Here is a 15,530-nt window from a genome sequence, read left to right on the forward strand (position 1 = left end):
AGTCCTGTGTGCATTTTCTGTGCGTAGGTCTTCATGTGTTAACAGGCTTGTGCTTGTATTTTACTTCACATGCTATTTTGATATTTCTTTTCTGCCCTTTTTCTTTTTTTTTTTTCCCCTCTTTTTCTTTATTTTTATTCTCTTTTTTTTTCTCTTCCCCTTCTGCTCTCTGGACGCAGCCAAACGCAAAGCTTGGAAACTAAACCGTGTTGGTAGCCTGCGAAATATATACAGCAGCAGCAGCACCAACACCGAAGGTAACAAACCCACCCGTTTTAGATGAACATCTCTCTTACCCCTTTTTTTAACCTGCTTTTCCAAAAATCGTCCTCCTTGCATCTCTCCCTTACCCAGTGCGGGCATGGAAATCAAATTTGCCCAAAGCATGCGTGCTTTCATCTTGTGTTTGCAGAGTCATTCCAGTTGGTCTTTTCATCTTTTTGTTTGTGCGTTTTATTTTGCCATTCATGTTCCTTTCAGCTTACTTAAATTTTGACCTTTCCCTCTAGTCGTGGAGTGGTGATGTTTAAATTACTTCAGGAACCCATTTTCTTCTTTTATTTATTTTTTTATATATATATATTTTCCCTTTCTACATGTGGGCACTCAATGTAATATTTCCCAAGTTATTACAGCTTTTAAAAGTGTTAGTATCAGGTGTAATGATCTGTAGCCAAATACAATAGTGTGCCGTGACATTTAAGTAACAGTCTTAATTTGTTTTGTGCAAGCCTTCTCCATAATGCTCTTTGCAGCTCTAATCCAAAGGCGAGACAGTGCCGGGTCATTTGCATGTGCTACTCTTGCTTGTAAATTCTGTATATTGTTGTATTTCTAAAGGTCACCTGGTGCCAAAGTTCACAAATTGACTTACATTGCTTTTTTTCCACCGAAGACAGCCGTCATGGCTTTTGTATAATAGCACATTGGATTTTATTTCACCACCACCACCACCTTCATTTGAACAACACAATTATAAACTTCCTTCTTTTTTTTTTTTTTTATTATTACAAATGTCAAAGGTCAGAATTACTTGGAAGCCAGGCAAGGAGAGAGGAGAAAAAAAAAAAACTCCACCACCATCTCCAACAGCATGTGAGAGGGATAGTGTAAGAAATAGGGAATGCAAAATAGGTCACAACTCAGTAATCTCGGTATAAGGGAGGGGGATTTTTTTTTTCTTCACTTAAGTGCGAACCAAATGGGTCAAGTAATCGCAAGCGCATGCCCTAACACTAATTGACTTATTTTGGAATGATTATAACTGTAATATTTTTCTTAATGTCACTGTTTTCTGGGCTGTTGATTTTAGTGATTGCCAAGCAGTGGCATTAAATCTCTTGTAAATTTTAAATTGCATGCTATTTCTGTAAACAAGTCCCTCTGTTCACATCCTGATCATTAACCTTTGGTGATTTATATCACCGTCCTTCTTTTGCACAATTACTGCTGTATTGCTGTCGGATGCCTTGCTCTCTCTGCCAAACAAAGTGTACATAGGAAACAAAAGTGTGATTTTACTGCAGCTTGTTAAGGAAGCTTTTTTAATTATAATTTTATTTATCAGTGTAAATGTAAAATTACTACCTTTCAGAGCAACAGTTGCAAAACTGTCTATTTTGATCTTTGTTATATTTTCAAGTATGAAGTGCAAAATAAGAAATGAGAAAAAATGATTGTTGGACATTAGTAAGTTTGGGGTAGGGTTTTTTCCATTTGATAGGAAACTAACTAGATACTTTTTAATGATTTGTAATTTTGTATGTATTTGCTGGTTTTTATCTCCCAGCCAGATTTTTCTTCTAATCAGTGTGGGCATGTTTGTTGTTACAGGTTTACTCCTTGAGAAGCTTGTGATTTTGTATCTACTTGTTACTAAATTGCAACGGGGAAGCAAGTATAAAGAATTCCCTTGTGTTTCACAGATAAAAATTTCATTTTTTAGGGCCTGTCTAGTTTGAGAATCTTTTATCTTACTGATCAAACTAAGTATCAAAGGCACCTTGGATAAGCGTATGGGAACATGTTCCTGATGGCCATTGTCCAAAGAGTTTTGAGACATATCATCAAAACGAAATTCTGAAACTAGGCAAATGTATCTTTTTTTGGAAGTAGTATCCCCACTAAAAACTGAACATTCAGTGTTCTCCATAGCTTTGCATCTTTGAGCTGGTTCCTTAAGCCTTTGTGTGAAAGCTGGAATGGTGCGACACGCAAATGTCGAGTTAATGAGCACTGTAAGTATTAAAAGCTACATGTTTAGATAATTATGCCTTCAAAAAAGAGAACGGTGATAGGAAATGACAGTCCAGAATAACAAATCTGCTTTGGTCTTTAGCACATGCTTGCTCAATTGCACTTACATCTTCTTACAAACCAAAAATATTCCCATTGTGTAGAGTCCTATTTTTGAAAGCTTGATCTAGAAAGCAGCCTCTCCAATAATTTTTAATGCTGGTCCTATTATTTAGATATTCTGTATGCTTTCAGGTAGCAAAATCTCCGATTAAGATGGAGAAATCTGCAGCTCAGGTGCTGCAGTTGTTTTGTAGATGCTTGGCAGAAGCAGGTATATGGATGGTCCTCAGCACTGTGGGTCTCTTGTGCTTACACAGGGTCACCTTTTGCTGTGCGCTGTGCAAAGCTGAGAGTCCTCCCTGAGTGTGGCTCCTCTCTCTTGGCTATTTGATAGGAAAAACACTGCATTTCTGATGTATCTGTCCTGGTCTCAGAGGAGTGAGGAAGAACAGGACCTTCAGAGAGGTGGCTGGGTGTAAGATCACAGCTGAAGAACTGCAACTTCTGAGGGCAGAGAGGTGCAGGACATTGTACAACTATGTCCTCCACTGTTCCTTCATCAGTTTTGTATGATTGCAAGAAATTTTACTTTCTTTAATTTTAGAGTTTGCGTAAAACTCTTAGTTTTCAGATTTTGGGGTTTTTCTATAGGGAGCCACTGACAAATGAAAAAGTCCCACCTGCTCCTTATTGCAGGCTTCAAGCAATCCTTTGATTCTCTAGGGGGAAAGTATGTAATATCAGTGTGTTGTACTTAAAACAGACCCCACTCTGGTTTTAAGACAAGCTGGACTTGCTTGTACCTGCTGTCATAGCAATATTGTTAAAATACAGAATTATTTTTCCTATATCAACAGATTTTGCAGCACAGCGGACAGGAGTATCTTTACAAAATTAAATGGCTGTGCTCTGCGTGCTGTGGTTTAACGTGCATAAAGATATTAAATCCTCATTTTTCCGCTCTTCATGGTTACATACGTGACGTGTTAAACAGTGCTGCATCTGAGTTGCCAGGCTCTCATGGAAAACTTTTCTTCTGCATATTCATTAACTCTACCGTTTGCTTGAAAGTTAGTGATGCCACTGCTGCCGTGGTGCTGTGCCTATGCAGAAAGTTTGCTTTTGCTAACCATGGCAGACGGAGGGGGAGGCTGTTCAGAGCACTCGAGATAAGCTGTGCCCAATAGACTCGGCTTCGCAACACCTCTCAGTTAAGCAAGCTCTTCAGCTTTGAAACACGTATTATTTAAAAAGTAAACCGCAGGCTTGAAACGTTAGGAAACACCTAACGCAAGTGTAGACTCACGTACTGTATGAACTGAATTTTAAAGTTACTTCATGGATTTCTTCATATCATGTTGTCTTGGCATCCAAATAAAACAAGTACATACGGCGGGGGGGGGCTTAGTCCCTTGAGCTAGAAACCGGCCTGTCATCACCAGTTTGTCACTCACGGGTAGCGATACAAAACAGTACCGCTGAAAAATTCTTCCAGTGGAACACAACCTTTATCAAGAGCTGTGGGCAACCGATAGCAGAGCTATATTTTCCTGATAGGGTTGATTTTCAAAACTAATTAGATTTAGACACTGGGTTTGGAAAGGGAAGAGAAGTATTAGCATAGTCATGCCCAGTGGGACATGGCACAAATATTTCCTTAATTGAGGCTGCTAATAAACATACTTATCTTCCAACTTACAGGGATAATTTACACTAAGTGGCAAAAGGTAAGGATAGTTAACATTATATAGTACATAAATAACATGTGCCTTTGTTGTAAACAAATTGTATATTGTAAACATCTAATGTTGATTGCTAGGGCACCCTCGGCAGTTTTTCATTCTCATCCTTTTGGCAAGATGAAGAGTTATTAAGGAAGGGTGCTTGAGTGGAAGTGATTTTTGAGAGAGGGAGAAGGGCGCGATAAAAAGGGAGTTTAAATAGGTCTCAGTGTTGCTTGAGGTAGGCTTGACTAGGTTTCAAGCTGTAACCTCAGCTCTCTCAGCTCTGGAAGATGCTTCACGGGTGTTTGAAATACACCACTGAGAATCTTTTGGTTCCACACTTGACTTCTTGTTTCTGGAAAGTGCTTCCTGTGTGAGTGGCATCATCCACCAGACGTGCACGGTGAGTTACTATTAATTAGCAGCAGCACCAAGATCCTCTGACAACTACTTTGGGCAAAGATACAAATGCACAATCTGGCACCTAGTGGAAGAGGCTGGTTGGCTTGGAAGCCAGAAGATCCAGTTTTATTTCTGATTCTGGCAAAATATTCATGTATGCCTATGAAAAATGCCTTAAGCCTGGCAAGTCTTTGTTTTATACCCATGGAAAAATAGAAATATTTTTTTGTTTAAAAACAAACTTTTGGGATGGGTGTAATTTCTGACTGTAGAGTGCCTGGCAGAAAGGGGCCCCTGTCTTCTGTTGACTTCAAACTGTGCTTGTGGTTACCCACCACTGGTGCAAGGTGTCGGTGGCTATTTATGCAGTTCTTAATATTGAGAATAGAAGATGTGGGAAGTGGAAATTGTGAACAAACTGACATACGCACACCATTTAGAACCACTCTTATGGGATACCAAGAGGCGTAACTGCTTCTGGACATGTGTTTTCCCTACGTTTTAGTAGACTTAATGGAGTTCTCTGGAACAGGTTATAGACTAATTGTATCCTGTAGTTATTTTCAGTGTAGTTCTCTAAATCTGATCTCTGTTACATACTATAAATGCAGGCATTGGTATGGGAATGCAGTGAGACGATGCCTAAATGTTTGTTTTCCCTTGCACAATCCTTTGCTTCTAAGAAATTTTATATCTTGTTTTCCGTAAGTGGGTGGGCTGTAGCAATGTCTGTCTTTTGGCAGAGCAAAATAAATGTTAACTTGGGTTAAATGCAGTAATTTTACTATGAAAAGATAATGGCAAAAACAGTATATGCAGCATAAATGGTGGTACCATTGTTGGAAGTGGTGTGGTGGTTATGATGGTGTGATGGTTTTCCTAAAATTCACTAATTGCATGCCCACTCCCACTGGTCCTCTAAAAAAGAAAAAAAAAAATCACATATGCTTTAGGTTCCACATCATCATAATCTTATAGTTTCAGCTCATTTCCTATCCTAGCCACCCCTTCCCACTTTAAAAAAAAAAACAAAACCAACAACAACATTTTAGACATCTCCTGTTGATACTAACTTCCAAATGGAAATCAGTTGCAGCTGGTTCTTCACACTTTAACCCTTTGTCTGCTGGCCTTCCAGGAAATAATTGATGACTGACTGGCCCATTAACCTTTTTTTTAGAAAAAAAGTTTGACAGCCTGGACTTTTGTAATGAGGAGGGATTCCTGGTGAAATCAGGTTGATGGCTGAGTTGCTTGCCCCTGAGGATGCAAAATTAGCCCCGCGGGACCTCGTCTGCATAGAAACTGGACACAATTAGTGTAATATCCGGTGTTATTAATGTAGTTTGGAGTAATTGGGCAGGTTGATTTCGACAGGTTGATGGTGCTAAAATACTATTATAGTGGACCTTTCTATGAATAACTGTTAAACATGGAAAACTGTTTAATAAAATTTTGTGATTGGGCTCACAGGGATTTAAGTAGCACAACCTATAATTTTTCTGAAGAGTAAAACTGAAGAATTTCATTCTGCTGCCTGGATTTTCATGTATGTGTATGTGGTATTAAGGACGTTCACATTCGCTGCTCATCTTTTGTAGGCGTTGCCCTGTGGGTGACGTGGAGCAGGCGTTGCTGCTTTGTTTCACAATTGTGCTTCCAAAAAAAAAATTCGGTGTATTTAAGCAGAAAATGTATTACTGAACACATCTTCAACTGGCACAGTTGCTTTTCATCTGGGCTTTTTAGGGAGTAAACCTGAAGCTTTAGTGAATATAGGAGAGTGCAAACTTTTATGTTCTTAATAGCGATGTTTATGTTCTTCATCAGCGATGACCAAGTTTTCAGCTGACTTACTGATGAACTGAAAATATCCTTCCAGCCAAGCTTTTAAACACACTGCAGCCCTTGTAATCCGCGGTGGGGCTGTACCAGGACAGACTCACCGGCGTGTTACGTGGACTTTGCGATCCCAAACCACAAAGGCTGTGCAGGGTCTTTACAGCTTTTGTCACGGTGTCAGCTGGTCACAGCAGAAGAGGTCAGGAGATGAAACACGGGAGCCTCGCCTTTGGGAAAAGGAGACTTGGCGTATAAAAGAGCAACCATGGGAAATGGCTGGAGGTGTTTCCTGAATTGCACTCCAGTTGCCTGAATAGCCAGGTTTGTGTCCTCTGCCATAGGTCTCCTGTAAGCAAGGGAATAACTTTGTGTAGCGTTTCTGGAAAACAAAGCTTGCAGAGGTACTGCTGCAAGGATGGTATTTCAACCTCACTTTTAAATGGTGTGCTGGCTGAATTGCAGAATTTATTTCTCATAAGCCCTTCTTGGGCAAACCAGCTTCATGTACATGATCAGGATTATTGGAGATAATACAGGAGATAAGAGGATTCAATGATGCTGCATCTTGATTGCATATATTTCTCTTAAGGTCTGGAATTGTAGTCCTGGAAAGTCAGCTCGTACTGAAATGCTGGGATGAACTGGTACGGGATTAGTGCAGAGAGACTCTCTAAAGATATACCATATATACTTGTTGAGTATTAGTTATATACCACATATACTTGTTGAGTTGTTATGCATTGAGAAGTCAGCCCTGCCGTGTGTGCTGGAGAAGTCTCCTCTCTTGTTGTGCTCTTCTGTGTCCTGGCATCCCTGCAGGGCCTCCTCCCTGCTTGAAAAGCAGGTGTGGGGAATTTTTGACTTGATGTGGCAAGATGACTGTTTTCTTTAGTAGGCAGCTCCTTCAGCTTATGCCAAGCCTTTGGCTTATGTAGAAGTGGTATGGTGTATGGTCAGGGGAGAGAGGTGCAGGGAAAATATGATGCAGCCTGGAGCAGAGCTGCAAGTGGAGAAGGGAAGGGCTGAGGGAGAAGGGCATGAGATGCAGAAAATGGAGTGAGGCTGAAAAGGGCCTTTGTGTTACTGCATATTGCAGGATCCCTGCCATAACAATATGTGTGTCTCAGTACCACCCACACTGAGTAATTTATATAGAAGGATTTTCGCAGCATTTAGTGACAGTCATTTGGAAATCCTCCTTTAGTAAGACTTCAGGAGTACAAAGTTTTATCACTTAGAAGCCATTGAAAAGCCTAAGAATGATGAATTTCCTAAATTGGACTCTACAGGGGGCTGCTTCAGGTGCGATTCAGTTTTTCATGTTCTCCTCCTTCACCATCGTTCCCTGTTCTCGTCAACATATGCATAACTCTGCGTATGCCTGTACCCTCCCTACTGACCATATGCTATACCACTTCTACATAAGTAGAAGATCCTATCTGTGTTGTCCTACAGGAGACAGCACACAGGACTGAACGTAACTTCCTTCATTGTTGAGTAGTTCCCCTTACATCTTCCTCATAAACTCTTGAAAGCTCTGATAAATGTGGCTTTTTCCATGATTTAATTATAGCATTTTGGGTAACGAGACTACCTGTTTGTTTTTAACACAGTGTTGCTAAAGTGAAAAGTAGTTATAGTTGTACAGTTACATCATTTCTCTTATCTTTCTTTTCCCACTTATCCCACATACTATTTTTTAGTAAAACTGCTGCTTCATGCAGCTCATGCACCTGAAAATAACCTTCACCTCTGTGTTTATTCTCACCTCAAGGTGCAAAGTAACCTGCTATTTTTTGAGGCATCATTAAAGCAGTGTAAGCACTGGCCTTGCTAGCATCAAGTTTATGAAAGAAAACCAGTTGTCCCACAGGTTGAGAAAATGACTGCCAGTGAGCAGCAGTACTGTCTTTAAAGCTAGTGTGAGATTTGTCACTTATCTTTGCATGCTTATGGCTGACAAGGTAATGCAGGAGTTTCATGGCTCTGAATATATAATAAGTCATTAGCAGACAAGCGAATGTAAATGTTCTTTCTAAAGCCCATTATGGCTGATGTTCACCAGAACTTTGTGCTCTATTATTCTGTTCCTTTCATGCTTCATGCCTGCCCTTCCCAATTCCACTCGCTCTGTTTCAGCTTCCTTGATTTTTTTTTTTTTTAATTTGACTTTGGTGTCCCATGTGTAGTTAGAGTATGTGTCCATTTAGTTCAGTTCTGCTGGTATTTTCATATGCTGCGGTCCTCTGGCCTGAATATATGTCCTTATACTCGAGTAGCCCCAAGGATATTTCATTGACCCTTTCTGCTAGCTTCTCAGATCATTTTCTCATCTCCTGTGTCGAACGTGAATGTTGAATAGGTTGAACTGATTTTAATCCTGTATTATAACCCGGTGTATTTATGCTGTAGACAAGAAAATGTACGTATCCACTTTTAATATATCTGTGCAACACATTTTGATTTTTACATTATGTAGCTCTTAGCACCTCAGGTTTAATTCTAAGTAATGCTCGTTAGCCCCTTTGTGTTTGAGAAAGGTATAGACTCGATACTGAACTCTCAGACGCACACAGGAACCAAAACAGTACGTTATCTGCATAACATTTGGAGAGAAAAAGCACTGGATCCGCAAGTCGTTTTCTGATGTGTTGTGCAACTGCAGGGTAGTTGGATATATCTAGCCTCAAACCTCAAATGTCCAGACCTGCGTTTGCTCGTTACATTGCAGAAATGCTCATCAAGCAGGATTGTTTGAGCCTAGCTATCGATATCCTTAAACTTATAACTTTTCTTCCTATTGCATGCTTTTTTCAGAACAAGAAGAAAACTTTGAGTTTATCATTGTCTCTCTCACCGGCCAGACCTGGCACTTTGAAGCTACCACCTATGAAGAAAGAGATGCGTGGGTACAAGCTATAGAGAGTCAGATCTTGGCCAGTTTACAGTCATGTGAAAGCAGCAAGAACAAGGTATGGTACGCAGAGTGGCACTGAAAATGAGTAACAGGTGGATGATCATTAAGATGAAAGCAAAATCAAGAACTCTGAATTTTAAACCTGTACTGGAGACGTGCATGTATTATGCACACAACAGAGCAGTGTTAGAGCTGCATGCATATCTCAGCTATTTCAAGACAGCTGGTGCTGTAGCCTGTTTTACAGTTTATTTTTTACAACAATTGAATTAATGGAGCTCCTGGATTATCTGTTTTGCCTTTGGTATTGCTCTTAAAATTTTGACTGAAACTTGGGGCTCGGTCATGGACTCTCCCTACTGAGAAGTTGTATAGTGTAGTCACTGCTGCTTGAAACAAAACTTTCAGGTTTGTTTCAAGTTAAAGGTCTGCAGAAGGCCCTTGAAGAGAAGCCTGCCTTGGAGAAGAGTGGAGGCAGACCCAAAACCCAGTGTATTTACTAGTCAAATCTCTAGTCAAATCTACTAAGCTTCTGCACGGCAAAATTTAACTAAACATTCTGGTTGGCCTAACCATAAATGTGCAGTAGCATTCAGTCATAGGACTCTGCTGTGATGAAGTAATACAAGTCACAGAAATCAAAATTAAACTATTGCTCTTGTGTCTGTTGCTTTACAAAGCATAGGCACAATTTTTCTTTTCTTTAATTACACTGCATTAATTTTTTTATGGTTTTCTGCCTTAACTAATATAACAGAAAGCAAATCCAGAAACAGTTCATCAAAGCTTTTTGGGGGAAGATGAACATTGTCTAAGAGGTACAGGCCTTCTACCTTGCAATGCTTTCATATGATGATACAAGTAATTTGGTCTCCTTTCCTGCCTAAATAAATAAATAAATAAATAAATGTTTAAAATCTGAGACTTCTTTAGCCATTGCTCATTTTTGGAAGGGCAAGAGAACTTCTGTTTCTTGAGTCTCTGTGTTTGCAAATACTTCACAACTAGAGAGCAAGGTGTTGAGTGGTAGTGGAAGGAGAGAAGCGAGGAGTAATTATTCAGACCTATAGATCCTTTAACGTTATCCACCTAACAGATGTCTTTAATGATTTCATATTGCAAGGAGGAGACTCGTATTTTGAAATGAATAGCTGCTCTCATTGCCCTGATCTACCAGAGTAGATCAGACACCAGTAATTATCATCATCATAATATAATTTACTTTCCATTTTGTTTAAAAATTTTATTTATTTCCAATATGTATTTATAAGATGGAGAAAAATGACTGCTTATATGTTTTTTTTGCCTGTCATGGATTTATGCGTTCAACTATGTATGTTAAGGGAACACAATAGAGGAAATTCGTACACTAACACCTATATAAAAATACTAATACAAAAGAGGATAAAGAGTGGCTGGTAGTATTTACTATGCAGTACCCACAGAGAAGATCAGCCTTTGTGTATATTAAACATTCGTTTGAAAGGGTGAATCCATTGATAAGATTACGCGTGCACAGGGAGCTTTTTGTTCAACCCGCTACAATGCTCAGAGAGGGTTTTTTTCTCTAAAGTATTACTGAGGTCTCAAAACTTGTCAGAAGAACGAGCTGGAATAGCAAAGTGTAGTTAGTTGGACAGGTTTAGTAGGTGTTCTCTTGATAGATCAGGAGGACATATCTCCACACGGCCATACTTAAGACCTGGTCCTCATCCCGCTTAAATCAATTCATTGCAGAGAGTCCATTATTTGGTACAGCTAACAGTTTTCTTCTCGGAAAGCCCGCAAGACGGTTTAGTTGGGTAGAGCCAAACTGTTTGTACATAATGACAGTCTCTCCAGGTCCAAGTAGAGGTCATTGGCGGGTCATCATGGAGAGAATTTAAATGGGAGCCATCTGATTAAATCTGACCTTTTGATGATAAAAAGGTTTCAGTTGCTTTTGCAAACCATCCCTTAGTCTTCATTAGCGAAAGCATAAACATCAATAAAAGAAATTGATTTTATAAAATAATATTCTTATCTAATTTATCTCAAGAAGCAAACCTATGCTGTGACCACTTTACTTGTGAATAGCAGGGTTCATTTTGAGCCTTGTTTTTCCTCTGTGCAGTCTCCCCACTTGTTAGAATCCAGACTGGAGACTCCAAAACACTGGGAGCTCCTGGGCAGGGTGGATAGAGCCCTGGGAGAAATCCTGAGCTGTGAGAAACATGGGAGGAAAGAGGAGTCCCTGCTTGGCAGGCGTGGACTTGCAGTACTTGGGAGATGCCAAAGGATCACCATTTCTTGAGAGGCAAACCAAGGACTTGGTTCCTTGATCACATTCATTCAACCTTGGCCTAAGCTTTGGGTTTTGCCATTCGTTCAGCTGACAGTTGTGTCATCTAAGTCTTTTTATTGGGTTTTTATTTGTTGCTTATGCATTTCTTTAAATCTACGCAGTCCCGCCTGACGAGTCAGAACGAGGCCATGGCCCTTCAGTCCATAAGGAACATCAGAGGCAACTCCCACTGCGTGGACTGTGAAGCACAGAGTAAGTACGGCTGCTTGGCTTCAGAAAATTGACCTCTTCTCCTTCCTGGCCAAGGCTTCTTCTTGACAGAGACATAGGTGAATGCCCACCATGGGCATTGTCTTTTTTGGTATTACGTTCCATATGTTGTTTGAATGTTGTTTCTTCATTATAGAGTTTGCTTAATCAGACTTATTTTATGTTAATTTGTACTTAATATGTGCAGTGTCAGATGCATCCTAATTTTTTCCCTTGTTGTTTCACATGCCACTTTAAATGTCAGCTTTTCTTTACTTTCCTTTGAAGAAAAGGAAAAAGAAGTTTGCTGTTTGACATCAGTTACTTCCATTTTCCTCCTATTGGAAAGGACAGAGGACGTGTGCCATGGTAATATTTTCAAAGAGGTAGAGCTTGTTTGGTGCTTTTTTTGGTTTGTTTTTTTTAGGGTTACTTGTCAGAAGAAACCAAAGTCATTGCTCATTATATCTGGATACTGGAAAACCGATTTGGGATTTTTTTTTTTCTCCCCTTTGTGTTTCTTTCCTTTTTTTTATTTTTTTAAAACATATACTTAGTGTTCAGAAAAGTGTTCTCGAGAATACTTTGAGCTGCGGTTCACCTCACTAACCCCAGCTGAGGTCATTATTCTGGTGCTCTTTAGTTCCAGGGGTTTGCAACAAAGCCATGAAAAGGAAGTACTCTTGCTCTAAAGCAATTAGTTGTAGAGGCAGAAAGATTGAGAACTTGTGCATTTTTATATCTTTGAAATTTGAAAGTCAGAACTTTTCTTGTGATTCTTACATGTGCTTAAAATGGAAAAATATTCATTTATTTTTCTTTGGGTATAAGTTTTTTTTAAGACTTGCTGTTCAGGATTTTGACTACTGGTCTAAGCCATTCTAACATCCCAGTTAACTTTAAAATTAACATTCATTTGGAAGTGCAAGTGCTTTTGCATGACTAATTTGCTATCTGTATAGTTAGCAATTTAGCTGATTCGGTCATCCACCAAACAAACCTATTATCCCCTGCCTCGTCCTCAGGAGGCTTGAAGGGAAGGTGGTTAGCACATTAACAGCCACTCAAAATAATAAAGATTTTTCCATACCATCAAAATGTGCTTCACATACAGACTGGTTTTAATTGCTTCTTTTGAAAACTGTCAGATATTCATATGCCGTCCATAGGAGATGGATCAAGAACAATGGCAGCTGCCCTGTCCCCGGCGGGTCAGCACACGGGGGGGGGGGGCCCGGCTGGGGCGGCGGGCTTTGAGCACCAGGACTGGGATGCTGTCAAAACAGCTTGTTGGCTTGCTGGAGGGAGATCCCAAAGAGAGATTTCACAAGGACTTTTCACAGACAGAGAGAAATAATAGCAACATGGATAAATTAAGGTCTTTGCATTCCACTGGCTAGTAATCCAGCAGGTGATAAACAAGGGGAAACATTGGTTTGGCTGGTTTTTTAACATATACAGCCCATAAGTGACTCTTATTTATTAGTGTTCTTTCATATTGACCTGGTAGTCATTCAGATTTACACCAAAGCTTTGCTATAGTTCAAGTAAAAGGCATATAAGATGCTGTGCTGTGTATGAGAAGGATAGGGTCTTCAAGTGACCTAGATGTATATTTAGCTCATTTGAAGTACTCGCTGCTGTCTGTGAGCAGACCACAGTGGGAGTGTTACTGATTTCTGCTCCAGTCTGTCTGTACAGCTCTGGGTGGCATTTTCCCAGACCCTGCTACGTGGCTGCCCAGGCAGAGTGGGAATGTGCAATCCCTTTGCTGCAGACGACTTCCCACACCCACACATGTCCTTCTGATGTGTCCATGATCTGTTTCAGCTCTACCCAGAGTCCACACTATCCCAAGGTGTGCGTTTCTCTCCCCGGTCTTGCACGTACCCCAGTATTTATGCAGCCAAGCTAGATGTTTAATCGGGAAAATGATTGTGCAAGAAAGCAGCACTTCTTTTTTTTTTCCCCCTCCCCTTTCAGCCAGGTTGTTTTTCATCCAAATTGCTTCATGGGTCAAGCTGGCCATAGGTGCACGGTGCCAGCAGAAGGGATGTGCCAAGAACATGTTGCTGAGAGGGGGCAGGGTGGGACTGCCCTTTTTGGCAACACTCAGCGCTTGGTTGTGTAGCTTTTTGGGGGGTGGGGGGGTGATTTTGGAATCTCAGCTGGAACCTCTCTTAATTGTTTAGAGAAGATTTAAACCCTCTTTGACTCTTCTTGCCATTTGGCCTTCCTAATTTTAAGGCCACCATCTTTCCTTTTGAAAAATTTGAGATATTTCCAAAGTGATGTATCTTAAAATGTAAACATGCACATGAGGTGAACCTCAGGCTGCTCTTTTTCTGCCAGGCTTTGCTTATTTCCTTCTCTCCCTTTCTGCCTTGCCTGGGCAAGTCCTTACCCCCGGAACATTTAGCATCACAAACACCAGCGCTCTTGTGGAAAGCTTACGTAGTTTGCATCTCCACAAAGCCAGATGTTTGGGAGCAAAGGAATATGAGATGTTGCTGTCTCTCAGCTCTTTTGAAGAGCCATCAATCTTCCACTTCAGAAGTCTCATTCTTCCTCTTTCTAGAGCTCTTTGCCTTTTTAGCACTTCATCACAGCACTTTGTTTCACCAGGGAATTTCTGCCTTGTTGTATGTTAATCAGCAGCAGTAGTACCAGCAGCATCTGTGTGCCACCAGCCTTCTGGCCCTTTGGCAGTCTAAGACTAAAGTTTTTAAGTCCTTTTTTTAACGTTCCCATCCCAGAGCAATAGATGAGGCAAAGTGCTCTTTAGGTGCTGGAGTTTTTGCCCGAGAAGATCTCATTTCATGTTTTAGAAGAAAACTGATGTTGCCTTTTACCAGAGCATTGGAGTCCCGGTGCTGACTTCTGTCTGGAGAAGGCACTGAAGATGGTCAAATTGCTTAGGCAAACCCAGCTAAATTCCTGCCCCCAAAGGATTTTAGCTCTTCCAGTCTTACTGCTTAAAGAGCAGATGAGAGGATAAATATGAGTCACTCTTTCAAGATATCTGGAGAGCGTGGAATATCAGGTCTTTTCCGTTGTGGAAGAAAACAGGGAGGGTTTAAAGAGGGAGAGTCTCATCATGAGTTTTCCAGTCCACGCGTCTAATAACTTACTATGGTGTATTTTGTATTTGAGAGTCAAACATTGAAGTAGTAATTTGGGTGGCCCTGGGAAGCCTATCAGACCCATCACAAGATTCAATTTTATATTCAGAATTAAGAAAAAAAAACTTTTAAAGAATAGAAAAGATGTAAGCTTTTCTCTCTTTTGCTGCAACTCTTTGCAAGATGCCTTTGCCCCCTGCTTCTCCTTTCCCTGGCTCTTCTGCTCCTCCCTGCTCCTCTTCTCTCAGCCCAGCAGTATGTTGCACATGCTGAACTCATCAGGATTTAGCATGGCAAAGCCTTTCATCAGCAACCTCACCTCCAGAGGGATGAAGGAGATGGTAGGGAGTTATTCTCCTAAAAGAGCTGTTCCAAGAGCTTTCACCTTCAAATGATCAATCTGATTGAGGTGCAAGTCGAAGTGTTTTAGAGAAGGAGATAACAAAACACCTTTAAGAATATGGGTAGCTTGAAAAATTTAATCTGGGAATATTCAGTGATATGCAAAAGGTGATACTTTATTTGACAAATTGTGAGTAAAATGAAGTGAGGAAACTAACTTTATAGCACCTATAGCTGCATTGAATGGGCTTTTTCCTTCTTTTACCGTCAAATTTGGATGTATGCATACTGGAGAAAAGCCTGCCACGTGCTTGTAGGTATTCTGAGCATCCTCCAATTCAGGATTACTC

At 40.4% G+C, this 15,530-nt stretch overlaps 1 protein-coding gene across 2 annotated transcripts in view; it reads left to right on the forward strand.

Moving 5' to 3' along the window:
- The window catches only part of AGAP1 (ArfGAP with GTPase domain, ankyrin repeat and PH domain 1), a 267,477-nt gene that overhangs the window by 211,956 nt on the left and 39,991 nt on the right, over positions 1 to 15,530 (forward strand). For both annotated transcript variants that reach the window (XM_009320776.1, XM_009320777.1), the window contains 2 exons: positions 9,084 to 9,238; positions 11,629 to 11,719. In XM_009320776.1, coding sequence (XP_009319051.1) covers positions 9,084 to 9,238; positions 11,629 to 11,719 — 246 coding nt within the window. The remainder of the gene's footprint in view (positions 1 to 9,083; positions 9,239 to 11,628; positions 11,720 to 15,530) is intronic.

This window comes from Pygoscelis adeliae, unplaced genomic scaffold (assembly GCF_000699105.1).
Source record: "Pygoscelis adeliae isolate BGI_AS28 unplaced genomic scaffold, ASM69910v1 Scaffold63, whole genome shotgun sequence".
NCBI classification, from domain to species: Eukaryota; Metazoa; Chordata; class Aves; order Sphenisciformes; family Spheniscidae; genus Pygoscelis; species Pygoscelis adeliae.